The 24,005-nt window shown below is 60.6% G+C and overlaps 1 protein-coding gene across 1 annotated transcript in view; it reads right to left on the minus strand.

The window, feature by feature from the left end:
- The window catches only part of HS6ST1 (heparan sulfate 6-O-sulfotransferase 1), a 39,277-nt gene extending 22,046 nt beyond the window's left edge, over positions 1-17,231 (minus strand). Inside the window, exon 1 of the mRNA XM_057746852.1 lies at positions 16,406-17,231. Within this exon, the coding sequence (XP_057602835.1) occupies positions 16,406-16,932 (527 nt within the window). The 5' untranslated portion in view covers positions 16,933-17,231. The remainder of the gene's footprint in view (positions 1-16,405) is intronic.
- Between the last annotated feature and the right edge of the window lie 6,774 nt (positions 17,232-24,005).

The raw sequence follows: 24,005 nt of genomic DNA on the forward strand, positions 1-24,005 counted from the left end.
TCACAAGGAAGAAAAACATGGCCCACACTGTGTCTGGAGGGTTGACCAAAGGGCCGTGGCCTCCAGTCCTGCAGGGTGCTGCCGTGGCCCTTCCTGCCGGATAAGAAGGCTTCCCCTTGTGTGGCCAGGGCCTCGGCTGCTAAGCGATGGCCTCAGAGGCAAAGGTCCCTGCACTGTCCCCAACGGGACACCAATCTCGGTGGGAATCAGGAAACAGGAATGTGAAGGCGACAAGCCCACATGTGGAGCCAGCCAGGCCATAAATATCCTGCCTGTTGTCCAGAGCCCTGCGCCTGGGAGAGGAGCCATAAGCCCACTACGGCCTGAGACCAGGGAGCCTCCAGAGCCATAAACGACCCTGTACAGGGATCCCTTGTAAACCCAGGGTCCCCGAGGCCACAAGAGCTTGGCATGTGCTCCCTGTACCCTCCAGCCAGGCCAGCATGGGGCCTTGGGGACAGAGAGGACACCGGGGTGCCTGGTACACAGAGGCCACGTGTGTGCAGCCTCAGGCCACCGGGGAAGAAGGCAGGTCATACACTTGAGCACAGACATGGCTGCTTCCTGGCTGCCCACGGGGGCTGAGGAATTAACAGCCCACCTGGGAAGTGGGAAGGGATTTGTGTGCCACACAGGGCGGGGGTCTGTGGCTACGAAGAGGCCCAGTGAGTCTCCCAGCTGGCTTCAGACCATGGCATGGCCACGCTAAACCAGGCAGAAGCTGAAATGGCCACGCTGGGATTCCCGGGTTACAGGCCTGGCCCTGGTCGTGGGTCCACACTGAGGCCCCTGCAGGGGCCAGCACACCGTGCGGCTGCCCCTCCTCAGCTCAGCGCCAGAGGCAGTGCGTGGGGACCTGCCCTCCCCTGCCCGCACCACCCAGACCCTCTGCTGGACCCCTGCTGCAAACTCCACACAGCGCTGTGCCACATCCCAGCCTCCCCCAACTTCTGGGCACACGCAGTCTGAACTCGGCCTTGCCAGACGCCTCCCGAGACTCCAAGCAACTCCGACGCCAGCGCTTCTGCACTGCGTCCTGGACCGTCCCGCCGCAGGCTGTGACAAGTCACCAGCCAGAAGAGATGATTTGCTGGCATGGGTGTGGAGAAACTGGAACGCTGACGTGCATTCCTGACGGGAAAGTAGGTAGCATGGTGCTTCCTTAAAAAAATTAGGCATATAACTACCACGTGATCCAGCAATTCCACTCAGATAAACACCAAAAAAATGGAAAGCGGAGGCGTGGACAGATAACCTGTGCACCTGTTCACAGGAACAGGAGGTGGAAGTCACTCAAGTGTCCATCGAAGGATAAATGCAAAAGCAAGATGCGGTATATATGTACAAAGGCATGTTGTTCAGTCTTAAAAAGGAAAGAAATTCTGTCACCTGCTACAACTTGGCTGAACCTTGAGGACATTATGCTCAGTGAAACAAGCCCGTCACGAAAGCACAAATACTGCATGAGTCCACTTATGAGGTCCCTAGAGGAATCAAATTCATAGAAACAGAGAAGAAGGGTGGTTCTCATGGGCTGGGGCTGGGGGGGAGCTGTTTAATGGGACCAGAGCTTCAGGTGGGGGAGATGGAAAAGTTCTGGAGGTGGGTGGTGGTACAATAATGTGACCGTACTTAACGGCACTGAGCCGTACGCTTAAAAATGGTTAAAATGGTAACTTTTGTTACGTACGCATTACTACACACACAGACACAGGCCCACAAAAGCCTCTCCTGCAATGGAGCGTATGCAGCCAGCCCTTGGCTGAGCAAGTCTGGGGCAAAACCCTGGCAGGCTTCTTGGGAAGAAGGCGGTCCTTCCCCGGGTACAGCCACTCCAAGGGACCCTCCGTGACGGGGTGACAAACGGAGCCTGCCCAGTCTAAACCTGCCCCCACCACGGTGGGTAGGGGACTTCCTTAGCTCTCTTGGGGGGGGTGACAGGACCAAAGACGAGACCGGGGCTCCAGCCCCGAGAACCCCGCTTCTGTTCTTTGGTTGGACAGAGCAGGGGCGCAGCAAGCTCCTGCCGCACCCCACAGGGACGGGGCACACAGCCACCCTCTGCACTCCTCACTGGCGCTGGGGACCCCAGCCCTGACTGCCTGTGCGCTGGGCTCTGATGTCCCACCTCCAAACACACAAACTGGAGCTCCAGGCCTCTGCAACAAACCCACGAAGCCAACACAACACGGACCTCAAGCTCAGCCCAGGGCAACGGGGAAACGACTGGCAGCCCTTTCAGGGTTCCCTGATCTCAAGCCTGTGACACAGGATGGGCAGAAGGGACATCGGGCAGTGCCCTCTCCTCGGGGACCCTCCCTGGGCGCCAGGTACCCCAGCAGGCCGCACGTCCCGCTGCCAGGGGAATCGGAGACAGCAGCACTGACCCCAGTTGACAGACGGGGAAACTGAGTCACAGGTCCGTCACACTTGCCCAAAGCTGCAACGGGTGAGGAACACAGTGGGCCTGAGCTAGGCTGTCTCTGTAGGTCACGACCTACTCTGTGCCAGGTCCTCAGCAAAGAGCTGGGACCCACAGGCGAGTCACAGTGGCTCGAGTCTGTCTTGAGGGCTGTTGGTGGGACAGATGCCAACAGGGCGGGGGCTGTGGTGAAGAGAAGCTCATGGCCCCTCACGTCCCCCGGCCCTGCAGACACTGACCATCTGCCAGGCAGAGGTCGGGGGCCTTGGGCAGGGGGCTGCACCCCGCCTCGGGGCCAGGTCCTGCTGGCCTCCTCATCTCCACACCCAATACCCAGGCTTCCTTCTCCAGGCCCTGGCTGGGGCAGCACGGGACATCAGACGCCGGCTAGGTGAGCTCTGCCCGGCTCTGCCTGGCAAATGGACTCCTGGGCCCCCTTCTTTTGCACCTTCCACAAAATAGGGGGCTTCTCCAGGGACCCCCCTCAAGGAGATTTTGACCCAGAGTTCCGGCAGCTAATTCCCAGGCCTGCCCCTACCACGTGCCCCGCCCCCCGATCCTGCTCACCTGAGAAACCAGGACCACTGTCACTGTCATCAGCTGGGGTCCCTCCTCCAGGGAGGGCAGGAGGGAGGCAGGGAGCCAAGGTCCTGCTGCCCGAGGAGTCTGGTCTTTCACCCTACGACGGCCTCCTGCAGAGCCCAGCGCCCGGCCCTCTGTGGGCAGGGGGCTGAGGGCTCAGTTCCAGGCTGCCCCCACCCCCACTTCTGCAACAGCAGCACATGTCCCACGAATACACATTTCCTTACTGTCCTGGCCTGTTCTGAGGTGGCAGGGATGAAGGGGTGGCCCAGCCACGGAGCAGAAAAACCACTGAGCTCTTAAAGAAGCAGGCGGGAAGGAATTTCAAATGGGGGGAAACGTCTCCAAGTGCCAACCACTTGCAAGGGAAAAAGGAATTCGTGTTTCAGGATGTTTCTGAGTCACTGCTGGCCCCACAGTGCAAGCTGCTGCCAGGAGTGCGTGCGGCTGTGTGACGGTGATGGCTGGGGCGGCCTGTGGTCAGCCCTGGGAGGCCCCCAGCTCCGGCCTAAGGCTGCTGCTCTGGGAGGCGGAGGGTGGCCTGTGGCTGGCCTGACGTGGAGCAGACCTCACAAAGAAGGCCTCCTTACTGCAGCCGGGGCTGTGGCGTGCTTCCCACAGCAGCAGCCTGTCAGCTTTCCCTGGCGGTGTACACAGCAGGCGCGGAGCTGGGAGCCGGGTGGAGACCCAGTGGTCATCAGACTAGTGCACCATCTGCGCACAGGGCGGAAGTAGAGGTGCTGGCTCCCACCTCGGGGACACGTGTGTGCAGGTTCAAGGCTGTGGCCCCGCCCGCCAGAGCCTGGCCCCTGTGGCATTCTCCAACGCCCATGGAAACCATGGCTGAGTTTCGTGCCTCCCCAGCCAGAACCACTCAGTGGTCCCAGCCGGGGCTGAGGGTGGGGGGTGGGGCTCAGAGTGCCAGTCCCTCCATGTGCCCACCATCCTCTCCCCAGATAAAGTCAAGCCCCAGTCAATGAGAAAACACTCCCACCTGACCCACGAAGGCAATCCTGTCTCTCAGGAACACCCACCAGCACCCGGGAACCCGGAGGGCTGCCAGCCCGCCTGGTCCCTTGCCACGCACAGTGTGGCCGCAGCGCAGAGGCTTTCAGCCAGGCCCGCGCTCTAAGCTGGCGCTGCTGCTTCCAAGGCCTCTCCAGAGACGTGTAGCAAGAAGACGATGCCCCACGTGGGCCCCACGACTCCCAGGTCACCTCCCGAGCTGTGATACGTACTACTGTTTTACACGGAAGGTAAATACTTAAAAAATAGTTTTCAGGTCTAGCACTAAATTTTCCACAACCCTGAGCTTCCTTTTTGCTGCACGTGGGATGGATCCGACTGGCTCTGGGAGCCCTCTGACCCTGCCGGGATGCTGGCTGCGTTCCGGCCATGGCCCTCCCTCAGTGAGTCGCTGCTCCCTGGGGCAGGACCGGCGGCCACTCTGTGAGGGCTGGCTCCAGAATGACAACGGCCCAGGGGCTGTAGCCAGGGGTATGGGTGGGCCAGACGGGGCCCCAGGACACTTGGGTCTGCTGCCTGAGCCACGTGGCCTCTGGCAAGTTGCGGACCTCTCCGTACCTCTGCTTCCCACCAGTAACAGGAGAACACTGGAGCCACCTCTCAGTGCACCTGTGCTGGTACCTGTGCCCACTGGTCCCCGCAAGCCAGGGCCGAGTGCCCAGAGGCCAGCAGAGTGACTGGGGTCCATCCAGGGTGCACCCAGACTGGGGCAGAGCAGGGTGTGTGTGAAGGGACCTGACCTGATGTCACTCGGTGAAAACCAGAGTGTGACCTGATGTCACCTGGTGAAAACCAGAGTGTGGCCTGGCCGACAGACGGCAGAATCGCCACCCGAGGGGCCAAGGCCCTCATGCTGCCCCGGGAGCTCAAGGGGGGCCACGAGCACAGCCCAAGGGAGGGGCCGGATGCTGAGACCCCAGTTCCAGACACAGCTGGGTGGCCCTGGCAGGGGAGGGCCGGGGGCCAGGATCCCACAGCAGTGTCCTTCTGGAGGCTGAATGGAGTGAGGGCTCAGTCAAAACCTGCTAAACGAACTTAAAAAGACTCAAAGGGGTCCACGCACAGAGCCCCGGCGGTCAAGGCTGGGGTCTTCTGTGCTACCGCAGCAGACAACAGCTGCCGGCCCATGAGGTGCGGGCTCCCATGCCACCGGACGGTGTGGCCAGGGCTCAGGGGGAGGCCAGCCACCAAGTACCACACACGGCACAGGCCGCCCGCTCCAGGCTCTGTGCGGACCCACTGACCCCCTGAAGGGCATTTCCTCTGGAAATGACCCAGAAGAGCTCACGTGATGTGCATGGTTCCGCAGGTGGCCGCCACCCCGGCCCGCCACCCTGTCTCTGGCCCACGGTGGGGGCTCAGTCAGCCCCCCAGCAGCTCCGGGACGGCCCCTCGATTCCCGGCACCACCTCAGGTCACTTCTGGCCTGACCAGCAGAGGGACGTGTGACCAAAGACTGCAGGGCTCAGGCTGGGGGAGGGCGAGAGGGACTGAGGGGCTTGCTCAGCCTTGCTGGGCCGACCATGGCCCCTGCCCCGCTGCCTGCGGGGCCCCCAGCCCATGGGGAGCGCGGCCAGCTGCTCTCAACTGCTCTGTGCCCGAGAGGGTCCCGTGGCAAGTGCCGGCCCTGAGGACGGAGACTGTGGGGCGAGGGTGCCCGAGGCTCTGGCTGTCAGCCTCTGCTTCTCCGGGCTTCTGCGCCTCCTCAGTGCTCAGGTTCTGGGCCTCCGCTTCTCGGGTGCATTCCGTGTCCAGTGGCGAGTCCCACCTGATGCCCGCAGGCCCCCTTTCAACCCAACGCTTGAGGGCGGGGGTCTGTTCCTGCTCAAGCGCAGGTCCCCGCCCCCGCCCCCTCCATCCCATCGCCTGCCTTTGAGCCACTTGGCTGACATGTGACCGCCTCCGACGTGATAAAAATGGTGTTTTCTGCCAGGCACTCTGCCAGCCAAGCTTCCAGGAAAGCAAAGGAATAGACCTCTCTTCCCAGGCCTGGGCTTCCTGACTGGGGGATGGTCTGAAAGCAGGACTCGATAGGCCCTGAACTTCTGCAGGGTTCAGACCACGGGCCACCAAGCAGCCTTCTGCCTGGACTTACCTGAGCAAAGCACAGTGCCCAGACCTGCTCGCCTGCCGACCTGCTTGCTGAGGGAACAGGGTGGGGGGTGTGGGGGGGCACGTGCCCGAGCTGCGGTCTCTCATGTGGGACAGAGGCTGGGGGGGAGGGTGCAGGGGCTGGGAAGAGCACCATGGCAAGGGTGTGAGGCTGGACAGGTGAGGCTGCAGTGCCCCAGGCGGGAGGGACGTGTGCTCTCAGCCCTGGCCCACCTGCTCCCCAGCTCCGTGCCTGCCTGGCAGGGCCTGTCCTCACAGGTGACATCAGAAACCTCCAAACCCCTGGGAGACCATCTGCTCCACCTGCCCTGGTTCCACCTGCCTAGATCCTCTCCCCTCCCCGGGGAGCAACACCTCACACCTAATGGCTTGGCTGTTTCAGGCGGGCGGCCACTCATCCAGCTGGGAGCCGAGGAGGGTGGGTCAGCGGTCACTCGGGGCCGCCCCCCAGGACCCTGAGCCCGCCCTCCAAGCAGCCACGTCACCTTCCACCGCAGACGGGCAGCGTGGCGAGCTTGAACCCTACGTCCGGGTGATGCCTGGCTCCCCCCTCCTGGGGGACCCTGCCAGCTCCCTGTCATGGGGAGAGGGTAACAGGAAACCCTGGAGCCACAGGCCAAGTGTGAATCCCAGCCCTGCTGCGTGTGACCGTGGGTGATAAGTTATTTAGGCTCTGGGAGCCTCAGTTTCCTCATCTGCAAAGCGGGGCCCTGACAGTGAGGTGGGAGTGAGGAAGGCCTGGCGCCCAGGGTGGCCGTCCGTCGCGGCCACTTTTTGTTCCCAGACTGTGTCCTCTGGGCGAGGACACCTGCTCACCCCGCCCCCGCACGGCGCACAGGACCCTGTTAGCAGGGCGCACAGGGAACAGAGCTCCCCCGCAGCCACTCTTGCTCCAATCCTGGCCAGGCTGGAGGACTTTCTCCAGCTGCGGCAGGTTCCCCGACAAGGAATGTGACCCAGGACTCACAGAAAACCCTCACTGCTCCGAGATGACACCCGACCCCGCTTCCTGCTGCACTGATGCAAACACAAAACCTCCATGTTTGCAGGTCCTCGTTTTCCAAGGACACCAGCACTTCAGGGAAGTAAATATTTACACGTGAGCCTTTAGAGCTCCTAACTCACAGGGAAGACACTCACCCACTGCCCACAGGCTGCAAACGCAGGAAGTGTTTGTTCCTGGCCTCCCCCCCCACCCGGCCCCGGGAGCCCCCGCAGGAGCTCTCAGGTGGACGGTGACTGACAGGCCACCACCTCTCCCAGGCCGGGTCAGGGGTTGTCTAAGAGCAAACGCTGCAAATATGGCCTGGGGCCAAGTGGGGCTGGTGGGGGTGTGTGGACGCATGCCAAGGCTGCCCTGCCCCCACGCACCTTTCTGGAAGGATGCGGAAAGCTCAGTTTCAGAGGCGGGCGACGCAGGGGTAAGCCCTGGGGGGTGGGGGTGGGGTGGGGGGTGTGGCTGCTGCAGATGGGGGACCAGGCTTGGGGGCGACACAGGCAGGCCTCCCTCTGGGAAAGCCCTGCCTAGATTTCCATCAGGAGGGGAAGGAAGATCCCACGACTTTGGAGCAGTGGGCTTCAGGCTCTGCTTCTGGCTGCAGGATCCTTTCTTCCAACCCAATCACGGAGGGTCTCCAACAAACCAGGGCTGATGGGTGTGAAACGTGGGAGGAGGACTGCCTCCTGGTTTGGCTTTCTGGGCTTGTGCAGTAGCTGCCCTGGGCACTGCTGAGGACTTTCGAGGAAGGCCCTGGGGGTGTCCCTGCTGCAGGGAGGATGGCCTGTCAGCTGGCCACCGGTCCACTCATTCAACCTGCCGCGCCTCTGGCTGATCCCCCACCACAAGAGGGTCTCAGAAGGGTTCAGAGATCAGCAGGCATGCTCCCTTCCCTCCCCGGAACGTGTACTTGGCTGAGGACAAGGACATTCCTGGCCCCCCCAGCCCCTCTCTGTACAGACGCCGCTATGCCAAACTCTCAGACGCACAGGCAGTGGAAGAGAAGTCAGGAGGAGACATCTGGCAAGCACACAACGCACAGAACCTCGTACCACAACACACAAAGGGGCCAGGCCACCACTCGGGGAGAAACAGCCCAGAGATGTGAGCAGGTAAGCAGCCGGAGGAAAGCTCAGCAGCCTGTAACCACACCACAGGATGCTTGTGTCACCCACTTAAGGGAAAAGAAACATGTGCTAAGACCAGAGCGGACCAGCTCACAGCTGCTGGCTTGGCACAAACGGCGACACCTGACAGGCCAAACTGTGGGGACCTCAGACGTGGCTGGGGCAGTGTGTGTGCGTGTGTGTGAGTGGAGCCTGTCTGGAGAGCACTGGCAGAGCTGAGGACGGACCGCCCTCCCTCGCTCCACCGCTGGGGACACGGGGGGAGGGTGGGCCAGCCCGGTCACCGTCACCATGTCTGTGAAACTCGCCTCCCGTCTGCTCTCAGAACAAAGCACAGGAAAGAAGATGTGTCTAGGCAACCCCCAGCAGTCAATGAATTAAATACGCATGTCAAGGACCAACGCAGATAAATCTCAACAAGGCCGAGAGAAGGAAGCAAGGAGCAGAAGGTCAAGTACAGTCTGATGCAGGTTCTAGAAAGTGTGTAACACCCAGCAGTGCTGTGTGCTGTTCAAGGGATACACGTGTCTGCAGTGAGTGAAAGTATAAAAGAGGGTGCAGGGAACGTGGTGGTGGGGGAGGGGCAGAGGTGCCGGCAGCTCGGCTCACGGCGATGGCCACGTGAACACACGAGCCTGCCGCTCCACTCCCGTCGATGCCCACGGGTGGGTGACCACAGCCCAGAGCCAGGGCAGATGGGGGCCCAGGGAGGGGAAAGGACCGCCACATCCCTAGGCTTCTGGGGGGCGGGGAGGGAAGAGAAGCAAGGCTGTGGGACCCACCGGGCCCTTCTATCCTTCCCTCCCCTCACCACTGAGTTCTTCTTGGTTGGGTCTCCAGGGTTCTCAGAGGGGTGGACCAGCGAGCTGCAGCGGACACAGTCCAGACAGCAGGACCGACCCGCACTGTCCCCGCAGGCCATGATTACAGGCGGGCAGGGGCTTTCCGGAGATCCAGGCAGCGAACAAGCCCTTTTGTCAAGTGGGCAGAGGCAGGAAGGAATAGGGGGTCCCCGATGCCACAGCCAGGGATGAGAAGGAGACCCCAATGGCTGAAGCGCAGTACACCCCAGGCCATCATGTTGGAAGGCCAGTGATACTTGTGGATGTCCCAGATTACTGCCTAGACTTCAGCTGCTGTCAGGGAAATGCCCTGCGGCCCCTGAGCTGACCAACTCAAAGTGGGGACAGAGGCCGAGCTCCCAGCTGTCTCTGAAGGGCTCTTCCCTGTCCCCGGAGAGACGGGACGCATTGTAACCTTTTGTTAAAAAAAAAAAATGAGTCCCCAGCAACAGGCATAATTCCAAGTTCCTACTGATGAGGCAGGCACTGTCAGTACGCCCATCTTACAGAAGAGAAAACCAAGGCACAGAAGTCACAGAGTTTGCAGGTGGCAGAACTAGGATTCAACCCAGCTGGTGTGGCTCCCAGTCTGGGCCCCAACCCTTGCTCTGCCACCACCCCTGGTACAAAGATGGGGTTCCCTGGTTGAGGCAAGGCCTGGCGGCCTGCTGCTCCTGCTCCTTCACTGCTGGGTGGCCCGGGGACGGCCTCTGTCCTTCCTCTCCATGGAAGGTATAGGGAAGCGTACTGACCTGACCATCTGCTGGGGTCTGGCACGTCCCCTCTGAATCCTCCCATGGCTCCACAAGGCAGGTCAAGAAAATGTGCTCAGAGCTGCATGTGTATTCAAGGTGGGGAGCAGGGCCAGACCTGGAACCCAGACTGGTCTGACTCAGGAGCGTCCACCCTGGTGCATGGGATGAGCACAGCTTCTGCGGAGGGACCTGGCCTGCAGAGGGGCTGGGGTCCCCTCCTGCCTGTGACCAATGGGGGTGGGTCCCCCACACCACAGACTCCTTCAACTCTACAGCTTTATAAACAATTAACTGCAGAGTTTTAATTTCTCTAGCTACTCTCTTTCCATACAATCACTGATTTGCTCTGATCCCCTGTTCCCTACCCTACCCCTGGGTCCCCATGTAACAGAGGCAAATGTGCTGCTCACAGGCGGCCAGACGCTCTCACGGTGCCCCAGGCCCACCTGCCCCCCTCACTCTACAGGTGGGAAGCTGCTGACAGCTCCCTGTACAGATGAGGACCTGGGCCCCACCCCCAGGCGAGGCCTGTGATCACCCCTGGATTGCAGAATCCTACAGGGTTACGAGTGGCCACGGCTCCAACAGGACACAGACACAATGTGGGGCTGGAGGGCCCAGGAGGTCATGGGTAACAGGCCAGTGGTCCCCTATAGAACCAAATGACAAGCTCCATATCCCCATTTTAGAGATGGGGAAATGGAGGCTCAGAGACCCACTGGCTCCAGACAGAAGGTGAAGGAGGCTACCTGGGGGCTCCTCTCTCCTCCTCTGGTTCCCAGAGCTGCTACCTGTGCTTCCCAGAAGGAACCCGTCACTTGGGAGAGGCGGTGGGAGGCACTGGCCCCGCCGTGCTGGAAGCCCCCACGTCTTGCCCGGTCTTGGCTGCCAGCAGTGCCGACACCCCCGGCAGACCCTCCTGCGCAGCCCTGCCAGAGCCAGGAGGATGTGGCCTGATTCCTGTCTTGCTCCTGCACGGGTGAAGGCTGCCAGATGTTCTCCAATAAACCCACGACCCAGATCTGCGTGTGAAACCACCCGTGTCCACCCAGGGCCTTTTGCCTGGGTGGGATGGACCCGACGGCTGGCAGCGGTTCTCACCACAGTTGGTCTTCCCAGCTGAGGGCACCAAGGGCGAGGGCTGTGTGGGGCATGTGGGCCTCAGGACAGACAGACATCGGGATGCCAGCTCCCTAACTTTTCTGGGCTTTGACTTCCTTGCAGGGAAAATGGGGACAATTGTCAAATGCTTGCTTTGTGGGGATGGGAGGGCAAACAAGATGACGCGTTCCAAGTAGCTGCTGAGCGCTCAGGGGACAAGAGCCAACCTCCCGTCTGCAGCCTTCCCTCTGTGGACCCCGGTTGCCCCCAGACTCGGGCTCCCATGGCCCATCACCCCTCTCCTTCAGCCCCAGATGGCAGAGAGCTGCATCCTGGCTCTGGGCAGGTGTGAAGTGCAGACATCTGTGACCATATGGGCAGTCATTTGGGGTGGCTGGGCAGCCCTGCCCATACCCCCTCCCCCTGCAAAGTGACGGGCTGCCCTCAAGGGTGCCCTTGTCAGGTGGGACTTTTCAATAAAAATCAGACAGAGACAGTTTGCTCACTGAAGAAAATAAACTCTTTAAACCCAGGACAATATTCAATATCAATGAGACGGGTACTCAAATACCACGTGTGGCTACAAAGTAAGATGTCAAGTAATTGAGCATTTAAACATTCAGACTATTCAACTCAGAGATTCCCTCCTAGGAATTTCCAAAGGAAGTCTGTGGTATGCAAAATATTTTATGTGCAAGGATGTCCACTGCACCATTACTTACAGGAGTCAGAAACGGGAAATCTGTACATTCAACCCCAGAGGAGAACCAACTATGGTGCACTCAGAGGTCAGTCCCCTGCAGTCACTGAATTATTGTTTTTAATGACATAGAATAATATCTGTAGGTAATTTACATTATAGTCTCAATTATAATAAAAAGAAAAGGTATCCATAGAGAATACAGTGACTTTCTTTGTTTATACTTTCTCCCAATTATCTACTACAATCATTACTTCAAAACAAAAACAAAAAAGAGAATGTGAAAGAAAAACACTCAGGATCCCTTAAGGATGACAAAGCCAGGCCCCCACTGACAGCCTGCCACTCTCCAAGGGCAGAAGCCAAACCTCTCAATCCAGCCACCAAGAAAGAAACCCTGACTGGTTCCACAGAGACCAGGGGCTTCAGCGGCCCTGGGGCCCCAGGAATGGGCGCTGCACTGACGGGGAAGTCCCCTGCACCATGTTCTCTGACCGGGGCCAGACAAGCCCCCGCTGTGTCCAGCCCACCCCACACACTTACAAGGGAAGAGCCCAGGAGGCCAGGAAGCCCTGGTCTTGCAAGTTCTATGGTGCTTTGACAGCCTGAGTTGTAGAGCTTGATAATTTCACAAGCCAGGGCATCATTTAAAATGATGGCCAGTAAGTCATTTGAAAGTTTGTCTTCTCATACATTTACTTAAAAAGAAAGTTTTTTGTTTGTTTTTAAGGAAAATCTAACTGTGAATTTCTTGACCTTAGGTTCCTTTTGTCTCAAGGTCTCTCTGGGTGATTCTCTCAGGTGGCCGGGCCCTGTTCACTGGTCCCTGTCACATTCTCTGGGTAACATCCCACTGCAGGCAAATGTAGGTTTTGTCCCTTAATTGCACCTAAGAATGTGACTGTGAAGGCACACTGGAAACTGTCGCGTGCCACAGAAATGCTCCAAGCTACCCTGGTTGGGCCCACTGAGAAGCCCCCGAGGTTCTCTGAGATCAGCACTGCACTCAAGACTGACTCCTTGAACCTGACTCACCAGAGGACGCATGGGGGGAAGGGCAGGCTGAGTGCAGCTGCCGGAGAGGCTGCGGGACCAGGAGCTGAACGTTCTTGTTGGTGCCACATGTGAGCAGCACCCATTCGGCCTCCAGCCAGTGCCAACATGCCATGGACATGATAGGATGGCAGATGGAGAGTGGCCAAGGGGCCTAAGGCAACAAGGCGCTGCCAGGGAGGCTTCCTGGAGGAAGGGGAAGCAGAGCTGAGGCTGAAGGGGGAGGAGGAGCCGGCGGAGCAGTGGTAGGGAGGAGGGTGTGCTAGGCTGAGGGCAGTACAGGCTCAGCTGACAGCACCAGCAGATTTCTGAAACCAGAGAGGACTTGGGATGGTGGAGGGAGGGTATGTGACCAGAGTGAGGCTGGAGGACTGACACTAAGACTCCTTCCTCCTACAAGAAGCACAGCCTCTGCTAGGTAACATCGAGGATGCTGGGAGCCCACAAGGAGCTCCCAGCGGGGCCCTACTGCAGAGAGGACCCCATGAAGGGGGCCCGAAAGCCATACTGGGGTCCCAAATGCCCTCTGTGACTCCAAATGAAGCCTACACGATTTTAGGGATGTTTCCAGGGCAACCCAGGCAAGACCCTGACCACGTCTCCTCTTCCATCTCCTTCAGGCCGATAGGAAGGGGAAGGAGGAACAATCTTTACCTTTCAGGAGCACCATCCCAACCCTACGAGGTGATGTGGGAGCATGGGGCACTGAGACACACTAACCAAAGTGGCCCTTGGCAACAATCGGTCTCCTGCCTGCTGCTGTGGGCAGCCACACTTCTCTGAGACCAGTCCTCCCTGGGGGCCTTACAAGCATTCCTGGCAGATGCCACCAGGCGTGGCAGTTCCCTTGGTGGACACAGGACGAAAGAGGGACCTGCCAATGCTTTGCTCACACACCTATTCCTCTCTTCCAAGCCAAGAAGCATGCACAGATGCTATAAGTTCCAAACCATATTTCAGCAAAGCGTTGGAAACCTGTCCATCTCCATTTGTCACCTCGACACATGCCCAGCTCAGAACCACCTGGGCTGACACCGTGAGGCAGGGAGGCGTGGGAGCCGTGAAAACCCTCACTTCCCTGCACCACAGGCCCCAAAGCACTGCAGACACTGGCACCAGGAGCTGGGAGAGGCTCGGTGGAGAGATTCTAGAAGCACAACTCACAGCAGGGAGACATCTGTCCAACTCCCCTTGAACCCCTCCAAGATGCTTGGCCCTGGGGACCAGAGAGGAGGAAGAAAGGGCTCTCGCCCAGGCTCAGACCTCAAAGTGCCCCGTCACTCCTCAGTTCACCAGCCAGATGGTCACTCCAACACCACAGGGCCGTGGGGAGGGCAGGAAGGAGGGTGAGGGTGACATCCGAGACTCCTGAAACCAGGCACCACCCAACACCAGGCATCCCACGGAGGCTGGGCACTGCCACTGTCCCCCTGGGCAGATGGGGGAGCTGCATCCTGACCCGCCAGCACTCTGGCCCAGCCCCAGGCTGGAGGAGCACACAGGCTTGTAAACACACAAAGCCAAGGTTACCCCGGCCCTTCCAGAAAGCTCATTAGAAATGCCATCTTCCTGGTGCCTGGACCAGAACTGAAGGGAGAGGTGGGGGAGAGTGACACTGAAGGCCGGCAAGGCTTGTGGCACAGTCCACTCCTAAAGCAGACGGCAGAGGGTGGGCCTCCCGAGGACCCTGGAAACCCCTCCTCCGCAGCCGGCAGCTGCTGAGCTCAGCAACTTCCCCGGCGGCGCCGGCAGCCCACCACAGCAGGAGGGAGCCGCAGCTGACCACGCACGCTGACCACGCACGGGGTCTTCCATTCCTGCTACTCATGCCCAGCCTCGTGCAGCACCTGGAGACTCCGTCTGTTCCCCATTTCCCCCACATCTGTCTGTGGGGGCGGCTGGGCCTCCCACTCTGGTGGACAGGCTCTGGAGAAGGGAGGCCAGGGGCCCTGATTCACCCTGGTGACCCAAAGAGAAAATAAGCCTCAGGAAGTAAGGGTGTAGGACAACTATCCTGGTGGCAAACGGGTCAAGGCCCCGTCTGCTGAGCAAGCTTGACTCAGGCCTCTCAGCAGCGCCCAGACCCAGGTCTGCACACTTGCCCCTCCAGGGGTCTCCCTAGTTAATGCCCTCTGGCAGACAGGACCGTTCTGGCCCCCATCCCCCGACTCCTGCAGGCAGAGAGGTGCCCACTTGGGTCTATCTAGGCTGCTTAGTACCCTGTTCCGGGGGCCTACAGCCCTGGTGGGCAGGTGGCTGCCAGCCCCCAGCTCAGTCTAGCACAGAGTGGCTGGACCCTGGGGAGCAAGGGGCTGAGGGGGTGGTACAAAGCCAGAAAAGTGCATCGATGCAAATCAGAGCAAGTGCTGGGCAGGAAGCAATGCTTCAAGAGCCTGGGATAGGCCTACTGGTAACCTCTCAGGCTGGGAACTGCTGTTAGGACAGCCAAGGGAAAGTGGGACGACACCCCCCCCCCCCCCCCGCCAGCTCTAGGGCCCCAATTTCCTGATGGTTTGGGAAAGATCACACGAAAAGGACTGAAGAGCTGGACAGGGAGTGCTCCAAGCTGACCAGATACCAAAGCCTCATCCTCCACACACACCCGAGACCTTGCACCTTCGACCCAGGAGTGCTGACACGAACACAGCTACCTGAGTCACAAAGCTCCCCGACACCCAGCCTGCCCCTGAGTGCAATCTTAAGGCAAACGTGAAACAAACAAAAGGCAGGCAAGAAGATCTGCCCCCTGCCCTCCCCAGCCCAGACATCCTGGGGAGGAGGCCCCACGGGGCCCCCACAGGAACAGAAGAAAAAGATTCCCAACTTTAACCCTTGGAAACCCAGCACCGGGGGAGAGAAAGGGTGTTTCTGGCTACAAAGCGCTTCCCAGGAGAGCTGTCTCCGCACACAGGTCAGCCCTGTACCCCTAATCTCCACAGCAATGGGGGCCCATGGGAAAGGCATCTGGTTGCACAGGTGCCCCCAGCCAGCTCAGCTCCCCCCAGGCTGCCTTTGGCCTGCTTCTACTCCCTTTTCAGAGAGAGCGTGCACCTGGTTCTGGCCCGACTTGCCGGGGTAGGCAGCACTGCCTCCTCCCCGCCCCCAGCTCCAGGTGACACTCGGGCCTTTGTTCCACCTGCACACCTGGGCAGGCGGGGCCCACCCTCTTCCCCCGCAGCTCCTCCCCAGCCCTCTCAAGGCAGGCTGACGGGCCGGGGGCCACAGGTGGAGGAGGAGAGGCACCTCACTTAAACTTCCTATTTGGGCGTGAGAGCGGCTCAGGGAAGCGAGCACTCCAGGTGGGCTACACGCGCACAGGAACCCGCCTTCCCGCCCGACGACACAGGCCAGCCCGGACCCAGAGCTGGGGCACAGCAGGTGACGGCCCGCGGGCAGGGGGCGGTGACCCCGGGAAGCCCAGGCGCCGCGCAGCCTTGCGGGTAGTGGGGGGGAAAAGTTAAAGAGGCGCAGAGGTGAGAGCGGGATTCGAGCGCAGGGACCACCGCGGCACTCAGCAGACCAACCGGGTACCCGGGCGCCCAGAGATCAGGAGGCGGTCCAGAGGGGCTGCGGCGGGCGAGTGGCGGCCCCCAGAGGTCAGGAGAGGGGGGCGGGGAGCGAGGGGCGGGCCCAGGACCGCCTGACCGCGAGCCGGCACCCCGCCGTTCCCGGCCGAGCGGGCGCTCACCTGGGCGTGCGCAGCGCGGCGGGGTCGCGGCGGTCCAGCACGCCGGGCACGCAGTTGGTGAGCTCGGTCCAGTCGGCGTGCAACCCGCAGCTCCAGCCCGTGGAGAAGCGGGAGAAGAGCCAGGTCTCGCGGCGGTTGGGCCGGTAACAGGTGCACTTCTTCTGGCCGGGCCGACAGTCGCAGGGCACCTCGAGGCGCACGTTCTGCACGAGGTGGCGGCCGAAGGTGGTGCCGCCCGTTTTCTGGATGTGCAGGAAGACGATCACGTCGTCGCCCTTCATGTCGAAGTGCAGCGAGCGCTCCAGCTCGCGCACCGGGAAGTAGTACTTCTTCTCGTAGTGCGGGTCGGGCGTGGGGAAGAGGTCCAGGTCGTCGGGTGGCGCGCGGCCGCCGGGCGCGCCCAGGCTCAGCCCCGGGCCCGCGTACTGGTAGAGGATGAGCATGAAACACGCCGAGCCCGCCACCACCAGCACGAACTTGCTGGCGCGCTCAACCATGGTCCTGCCGCCGGCGCGCCGCCGCCGCATGTGTCACCATCGCCGGCGGCCCGGGCACGGGGCGCGGGGCCTGGAGGGCGAGGGGCGCGGGCGCAGCTGCCTCCGCCGCCGCCGCCACCGCCGCCGCCGCCGCCCGCGCTCCGGCCCGGCCCGGCTACTCGGAGCCCAGGCCGCCCGCAGTGGCGCGCGCCCCGGCCCCGCGCGGCGCCATGGCTGCTCCCCGCCCGGCTCCCCGCTCCTCGGCCCGACCCCGGCTCGGCTCCGGCTTCGCTCCGGCCCCGGCCCCGGCCCGCGCCCCCTGCGGCCCCGCGCCGGCCACCCAGCTCAGCTCTGCTCCGCGCCGAGAACGCTCTGCGCCGCCCCGCGCGCCGCCGCGTCTCCGCAGTCCGCCGCCGCCCCGCCCCGGCCCGCCCCCGGCCCGCCTCCACGGCGCCTCTTGCCGTCGCCGCCCGCGTCGATCCTCGGCCCCGCCCCCAGAACCCGGGGGCTGTTGGCGGGTACCGGGCTCCGGGACGCGGGTCTCTGGCCGCGGGGAGGCCGCTCCGAGGAGGGCAGCGAGGACTGGAAGCTGATCTCTGTCTGCAGAGGCGTGGGGGAGCGACTGGGGAAATGTGTAGCGGGCGCGGACGGCCCTTCTGGGCTGGAGGGGGCTCCTGGCATCGGGTGCCTTGGGGACCTGGGTCCCCCTCCCATCTTCACCGGAGGGAAAGCCTTGATTTTGCACGCTGAGTGCTCTGAAGTTCCAAACGCGAGGGGGCCCGGGCTGGATGGACTTGGTGGGATCTGGGGGCGATGGGGGCCGGGCGCGGGTCGGGAAGGAAAAAGGGAGGGTTGGGGGCGGGGAGCCTGGGGCTCTTGGCAGCGGTCGGACCTTCCTCCCCTTCCTCCCCGCTCCCCCACCGTGGCTTTGGGACCGTGACCCGGAGCCCCTCGTGGAGAGATGCTGAAGTGTGCGCAGAAGACTTCGCGGCCAGCTTTATGCAGTCCTTCGTTCTTTAAAAGGAGTTTCAGTCAATGTGCATTTTCCCCTCCAAGTTTATTATAATCCCAAAGAAAAAGTTCTAAAAAGGTCAACCAATATTTAAAATTGTGAAGGTCTACAAAAACATTTCAACTTACGGCTTTGGTAGATACGTCAGAGGATCTGGCAGCCCTGGGTCTCTTCTGTACGCGGTGGTGCCTCTGGGCCCCGGGCCTCCCTCCCTGTTAGCCCAGACTGCCCCCAACCCCCTCCCTGCTGCCTGCCAACTTGGGCCCTGGGCCAGATGCCCTGAACTAGCCCCGGAACCCACACGGCTCTGGCTCTGACTGGGCTGGGAAGCTGTGGCATCTCTGTGGAACAGGAGGTGGGCCAGAGCGTGGAACGACCTGCTGAGAATCTCAGTGTCTGGCATCGCTGGGCTGGGCCCTAGTTTTTGGATTCAGGCTGAGTGGCCTCAGAGGGAGTCCGGCTGCCAGGCCTGGTTCAAATGCCCACATCATCCCCTGCCAGGGGCTCCCCTGGTTTCTGTCCTGTTGTGGGTCCTGAAAGCATGGGGGCGGGGAGGGTTTGTGAGGGTTTCTTGTGTCCATTTTCCTTCAATAAAACTGTTAAAAATATATAAAGTCATGCCAAAAATCCCTTCTGGAAGCAAACCCAAAGAACTGGAATACCAACCCCCGACACCCCAAAATCCAACTAAGAGGGTAGCATGCAATTTTCAGAAGGAGTTGAGGGCGCTTCCACTCTGATGCAGCAACCTGAACACACGACAGGGTGACCCAAGGCCTGCTGCGGGTGGGGAAGGGTGGCCAGTCCCCAGTGTGACCCAGGGCTCCAAAGCCCCTGCCCATCCTGTAGCTGCTTTAAAACTGTACCTGGCCCAGGAGGCCTGGGGGTGGCTTGGTCAGATTTCTCTGGGAATGATTCATTCTTGCCAGGAGTGGAGGCTGGCACAGTGGGGAACCTGGAGCCACCTGCCTGTCTGCAGTCACTTCATCCTGTTTTTGGCTGAGGCCTGGGGAGGCTTCCTTCATGGCCCTGGAGGCAGCAGCCCAGATCTGGAGGGCAGAGCTGCCCTGGGTCAACCCAATGGGCGTCCTTCTGCAGACGGCAATCCTCTATCAAGTGGTGAATCGTAGTTAAGGCTGCTTTTTATTCAGAACTATTGGGTACCAGTTACTGTAGATGTGCCATTTCTGATCCCATCAGCAAGTCTGCAGAGGGGACTATGACACCCATTTTACAGAAGAGGAAACTGAGGTTCAGAGGGATGAAGACGCTGGCTAAGGTCACATGGCAGTTGGTGGTCTCCTCTTCCTGACCCATGAGAGCAGGGTAAACAAAGCCTGAGTGAAAGCCTCCCCTGTGGGCACCCTGTCCCCTCAGCCCTGGGGGTCCAGACTCCACGTGTCCCCCATGCCTGGCCAAGCGCCTCTCACTCTTGTGAAGTCAGCAGAGCTAGAATTCTGATCCTGGCCTGTCTGGTCCTTATGCCTGTACTCCACTCAGCTCCTTGAGGCCAGGGGCCAAGGCTGGAGTGGGGTGCAGCGAGAGGGTCCAGAGGGACCACTCCTCAGCTCCTGGCTGGATGGGAATGTGGTCCAGAATGTTCAGGAGAAACCAGGAATGTTACCGAAAGGCCACCAAAACCATCTGTGCTTGGCCCGTGGCCCCATCTTGTGATAATCTGACTGTCCCAATGGGAAAACTGAGGCCCAGAGAGGGTAGAGGGTCTAGAACAGGGACCCCAGTGGGCGGCTGCCCCTCCCAGGAGCCGTGATGGGAGCCAGAGCTGCCTGACCTCCGGATTAACAGCTCCTCCAGGGAAGCTGTTTAATCCAGCTTTGCACCTGCCAGAGCGGCTCATAGGGAACCCCCTATCTAGCTCAGAAGCCCTTTCTTCCTAGAATTCTCTTCGGGGGACGAAAATCTTCCTAGATGGCTATAGGATTTTACTCAGTTATCCCCTTTGATTTAAGTGCTGCACATACACTGTGAGACCCCCAAGGCCATAGGTGAGTTTATCTCAAAGTCAAGTCAGAGGAGTCATGAATGGAGTCAAGTTGCTTCTGCCAAGGAGTGGACCTTTGGGAACGCGAGGGAATGCAGACTTTCCCCTCCCCAGCTGGCAGCCTCGTCAACCTGCTCCCGGAGAAGCCTTCACTGTCATCTCCTGACAAACCGGCAGAAACACCACGCCAAGAGGCAGCGTGGATTTCAAGTGAGGTCACAGCGTCGCCAAGCGCCTGGCACTCAGTGGGTTCTCCTCACCCGCTGTCTTCTCTCTCTCCGCACTTGATCTGCCTGGTAGCCAAGGTTCCCCACAGTCCTAGGATCGTGTATGAATATAAGGAGGGCTAGTAGTTTACTGGAGGCAGCGCCCAGCCTTGAGCGTTTTCAGAATTCAGGAAAAAGCAATCGCCGCTCTTCTGCTCCGTGACTATCTGTGTCCCCTGAATATCCACTTCGTAAAGTCTTTAATGTACGATCTCTGGTTTAAGGTCGAAGAAAAGGAAAAGAACATGGCTAGTGATAGGATGTGATCATCAAAGAAAAACAAGGCATTGTACTTCTGCTTCGGGAAAGTGCAAGCAGGGAGAAGATTTCGGCTTTAGGAATAAAATGCAATTTCCTTTGAGCCTAAAATAGCTTTAAGAACCCAAACGCAAGCTTTCCCTCCCTACCTGCCATGAGTCCTCAGAGTCTGAGAACCAGGAGATCGACCCGCGGCGCCCCTCCCTCCGAGGCCGCAGTCCCGCGGAAGGGCGCTTGGGGGCAGCACCGCGGCCGCCGGCCCGCCGCGCGCCCGGCATTGACATTGCAGGATTGGGGGATTTTTCCACACTCGATTCCCTGGTTCTCTTTAGGCCGGTCGCCCATTGTTGTTTCCGAGGGGGTGGAAGAGGGCACCCGCGCCTGTCCTCAGAGCCCCCCCCCCCCCCCCCCGGGGATGGCCCCGCTTCCCACGGCGCGGAGGAGAGAGAGAGGGGTTTGTTTGGGGACAAACTTTTAAAGGGGACTCTGGATCGCGGCGAAACCGGCGTCGCTGCGATTGGACCCGCCTGGGGGCCGCGAGCGGCCTGCCGTGACCCCAGGGGCTGGCCCAGTGGGACCTGGGAGGCTGGGGGCGCCAGGGGGCCGCGCCGGGCGACTCACGGCCGCTCTGGTTGAACCGGCGCGCCCTCGCCTCTCCGGAGGCCTCTGTCTCCAGGGGTCCCCGCGCTTCCCCCCGGCGCCCCCTGCCTTTGCCCTGGTCTCCTGGGGAGTCCTACCCGCCGGTCTAAGGCCTCCTCCTCCAAGAAGCCTTCCCACCCGCGCCTTCCCCCCGCAGAGCTGTCCGCGTGTCCAAGGCTGGCTGGCGCGGCAGGCTCTGCGCGGTACCCCGTTCCTTCCGCCCCGGCCCCGCGCAGAGGCCTGCCCAGTGTCTTCCCAGGGCGCCGTCTTGTGGGTTGAAAGGCTGTGCCCACCTCCACCTGGACTTTGGAAGGGCCGGGGCGGCCAGGCATGGGGGAGGGGCGCCCCAGAGCCGCGGTCTCTAACTCTCTGCGGGTTGACCGCTCAGTGGCCAAGGGCTAGGGGCTGGAGGGCAGGGCAGAGCCCACTCACAGCAGATGCCTTTCGGAGCCGTCTGTGGGCCTTCTTTTCATCTCTTCTCCTCCCTTTTCTTTTGGTGTTCTCTCCTGCTGGATTTTAAGGCATCCTTAAATCCTTTTTGGGGGAGAATGTGGAAGTTTAAATAGATTAATGAGAATCAGCAATTTGGATGGAAATAATAGTCTTCATCTTCTACACGCCCCTGAAAGCTGAGGTTTGTGACCTCATTGTGGCCCAGGGGGGAAACTGGTGTGGGTAGCTCTTCTGCAGCCCTCTCCTGGCCAGGTCTGGGTTGACTGTCCACCCTGGCTGATGGTCACACCTGGGAACTTGGCCCTGCCCCCTCTACCCCTTGCCTGCTGTGTATAGGGGACCAATGGGGGGTGGGTGAGGCAGGGGCTCGCCCGGCCTGCTGTCTGGCGCCCACTCCCAGGCTAGCACGGGAGGCCCTGTTCTGGGTCTCCCTCCCCAGAGAGGGAGGGAGCACCTGGACCACAGAGAGGGCAGTGAGGCCCACCCTCCTCCCAGGTGTGTCCCTGCTGACCAGGGACATTGTTGACGGGGCAGTGCCTGAACCAGGCAGGGCCAGGTTCTGCCAGCTTGGTGAGGCGTGGGCATGCATAATGTTATCCGGAGGGCATTATCCTCATTTTTATACGTGAAATCTTCTCGTAAAGGGACATGCCTTTAGAAATTCCAGGGCAATGAAGGGTAAGGTACAGATGAGAGGTGTCTTTTGGCATGTCTAGCTTCTAGCAGGACCTCATCTTAGATTCATATCATTATTTTTTTCTGTCCAGAAGGGGCCCCAACCTAGCTGGGGTGGGGGAAACCACCTGGGAGGCAGTGGGAGCACAGTGGAAAGATGCACTGTTGGGAATATTCCCTGGGGGAGGGAGGGTTAGTGGCCCTTTAGAGGGCTAAATGGAGTAGATGGCGATGAGCCACCAGGGCCGTGGCACCTGGGCCAGGGCACGGGGTGGTGAGAGGGGGTCGTCCAGGGACCCCACTGCTTTGCAGAGCTGGCGGGGGGATGGGGTGTGTGGGGGCAGTGTCCTCCACTCCATGTGAGGCTTGTGACCAGCTCATGTCTCTCTGTCTCCGGGCTCAGCCGGTCACCTCTCATGGAGCATCTGGTCCCTCCACCAACTTCTCTGTGGATCTCACTGGGGTGCATTTCCCCCTTTTGCCACAGATGACCTTCCTGCAAGATAACAGCCCGCCCCTCCCTTCTCTGCCTACCTCTTTTAAACAGGTTCTTCTGTTATTTTAGGCTGTTGCTTAAGATTCACCCTCCTGATAGGTTCGAGTTGGTGTGACAGTTGGTTGATTTTTCTGATGGAAGGTCCTCTCCCAGGTGGGGTCACAGGGCCTTGAGTGGGGCCTGGGCTCTGGATGGGGGCACAGAGGTGGGGATATGGGTGGCTCTATGGAGAGGGCTGCGTTGTCAGAGAGGGTCCCTGTATGGCCTGCCTGCCCTTGCGGCCCTGTAGGGAGGTGGCTGGCCTGTCCTGGAGACCAGGCCCCAGGAGGCACCGCCCCTCTGTCCCCCAGAACCAGCATCTGTGAACCTGGTTGGTCACGACGCTTTCTCCCAGCTCTGCAGTGACTACCTGTCTCTCCAAATGGGAATGTTCTTGCCGTTCATTTTTCTCCCTTCTCCTCTTTAACCCCCTTCCTTCACAGAGGAGCCTTTTGTGACACAGGCCCAGCTGGGCCCTGGTCCAGGGGTTCTGAGCAGCCAGCGGGAGCTGCGTGGCACCCCCTGTGGGCACCACGAGAGGGATGGGGGGTAGCTAGCCCCTGGCCACAGCATCTACTTCTGTTCCGCAGCTGCGGGGGTCACACTGTGGGCAGGGTGAACCAGGACACCTGCCTGGCTGACACCTGGGCTGGGGACAAGGCCCTGCGGTGGCTGCACATGGCGGTCAGGAGGAGGGTCTGCTTCTGGCTCAAGCAGGCAGCAGGGCCAGGGCAGTCAGGCTGCCTCTGTGCCGAGAACCAGCCTTACCAGCCTCTCAGGCAGCATCTCATTTAATCTGCACACACAGCAACTATTCAGGCAAGTCTTGCTGTCACCTCCTCTTTACAGATGAGGAAGCTGAGACCCGGGGAGGCCACGCCAAGGCTGTAGGGCCAGTGAGGGGAGGAGGCAGGTGGGGAATGGAGGCCTCTGCTTCCATGGCTGAGGCCTACATGGCAGGGAGAGGCTGCACCTCAGATGAGGAGGCCTGGGGAAGCGGGCCTGCGCTGCAATGCCTGCCGGCACATCCCGGCCACCCTGGGGCTGGGCAAGAGCCTCCTTGTGGAACTTTGGCTTTTGGGTGACTGAGGCTTGGGACACCCCTTCCTTCTTCAGGCTAGTCCCTTGAGGCCCACCTGGGTTGGGGGCCCAAGGAAGAGGGTCTCGGCCTCTGCCATATAGGAACAAAGTCAAGTGGGGCTGTTAGGAATCAGAGTGCTGTGTTCACTTCCCAGCTTGTCTAACCAGCTGTGTGACCCAGGGCAGGTTACTTAACCTCTCTGA

This window comes from Hippopotamus amphibius, chromosome 8 (assembly GCF_030028045.1).
Source record: "Hippopotamus amphibius kiboko isolate mHipAmp2 chromosome 8, mHipAmp2.hap2, whole genome shotgun sequence".
NCBI lineage: Eukaryota > Metazoa > Chordata > Mammalia > Artiodactyla > Hippopotamidae > Hippopotamus > Hippopotamus amphibius.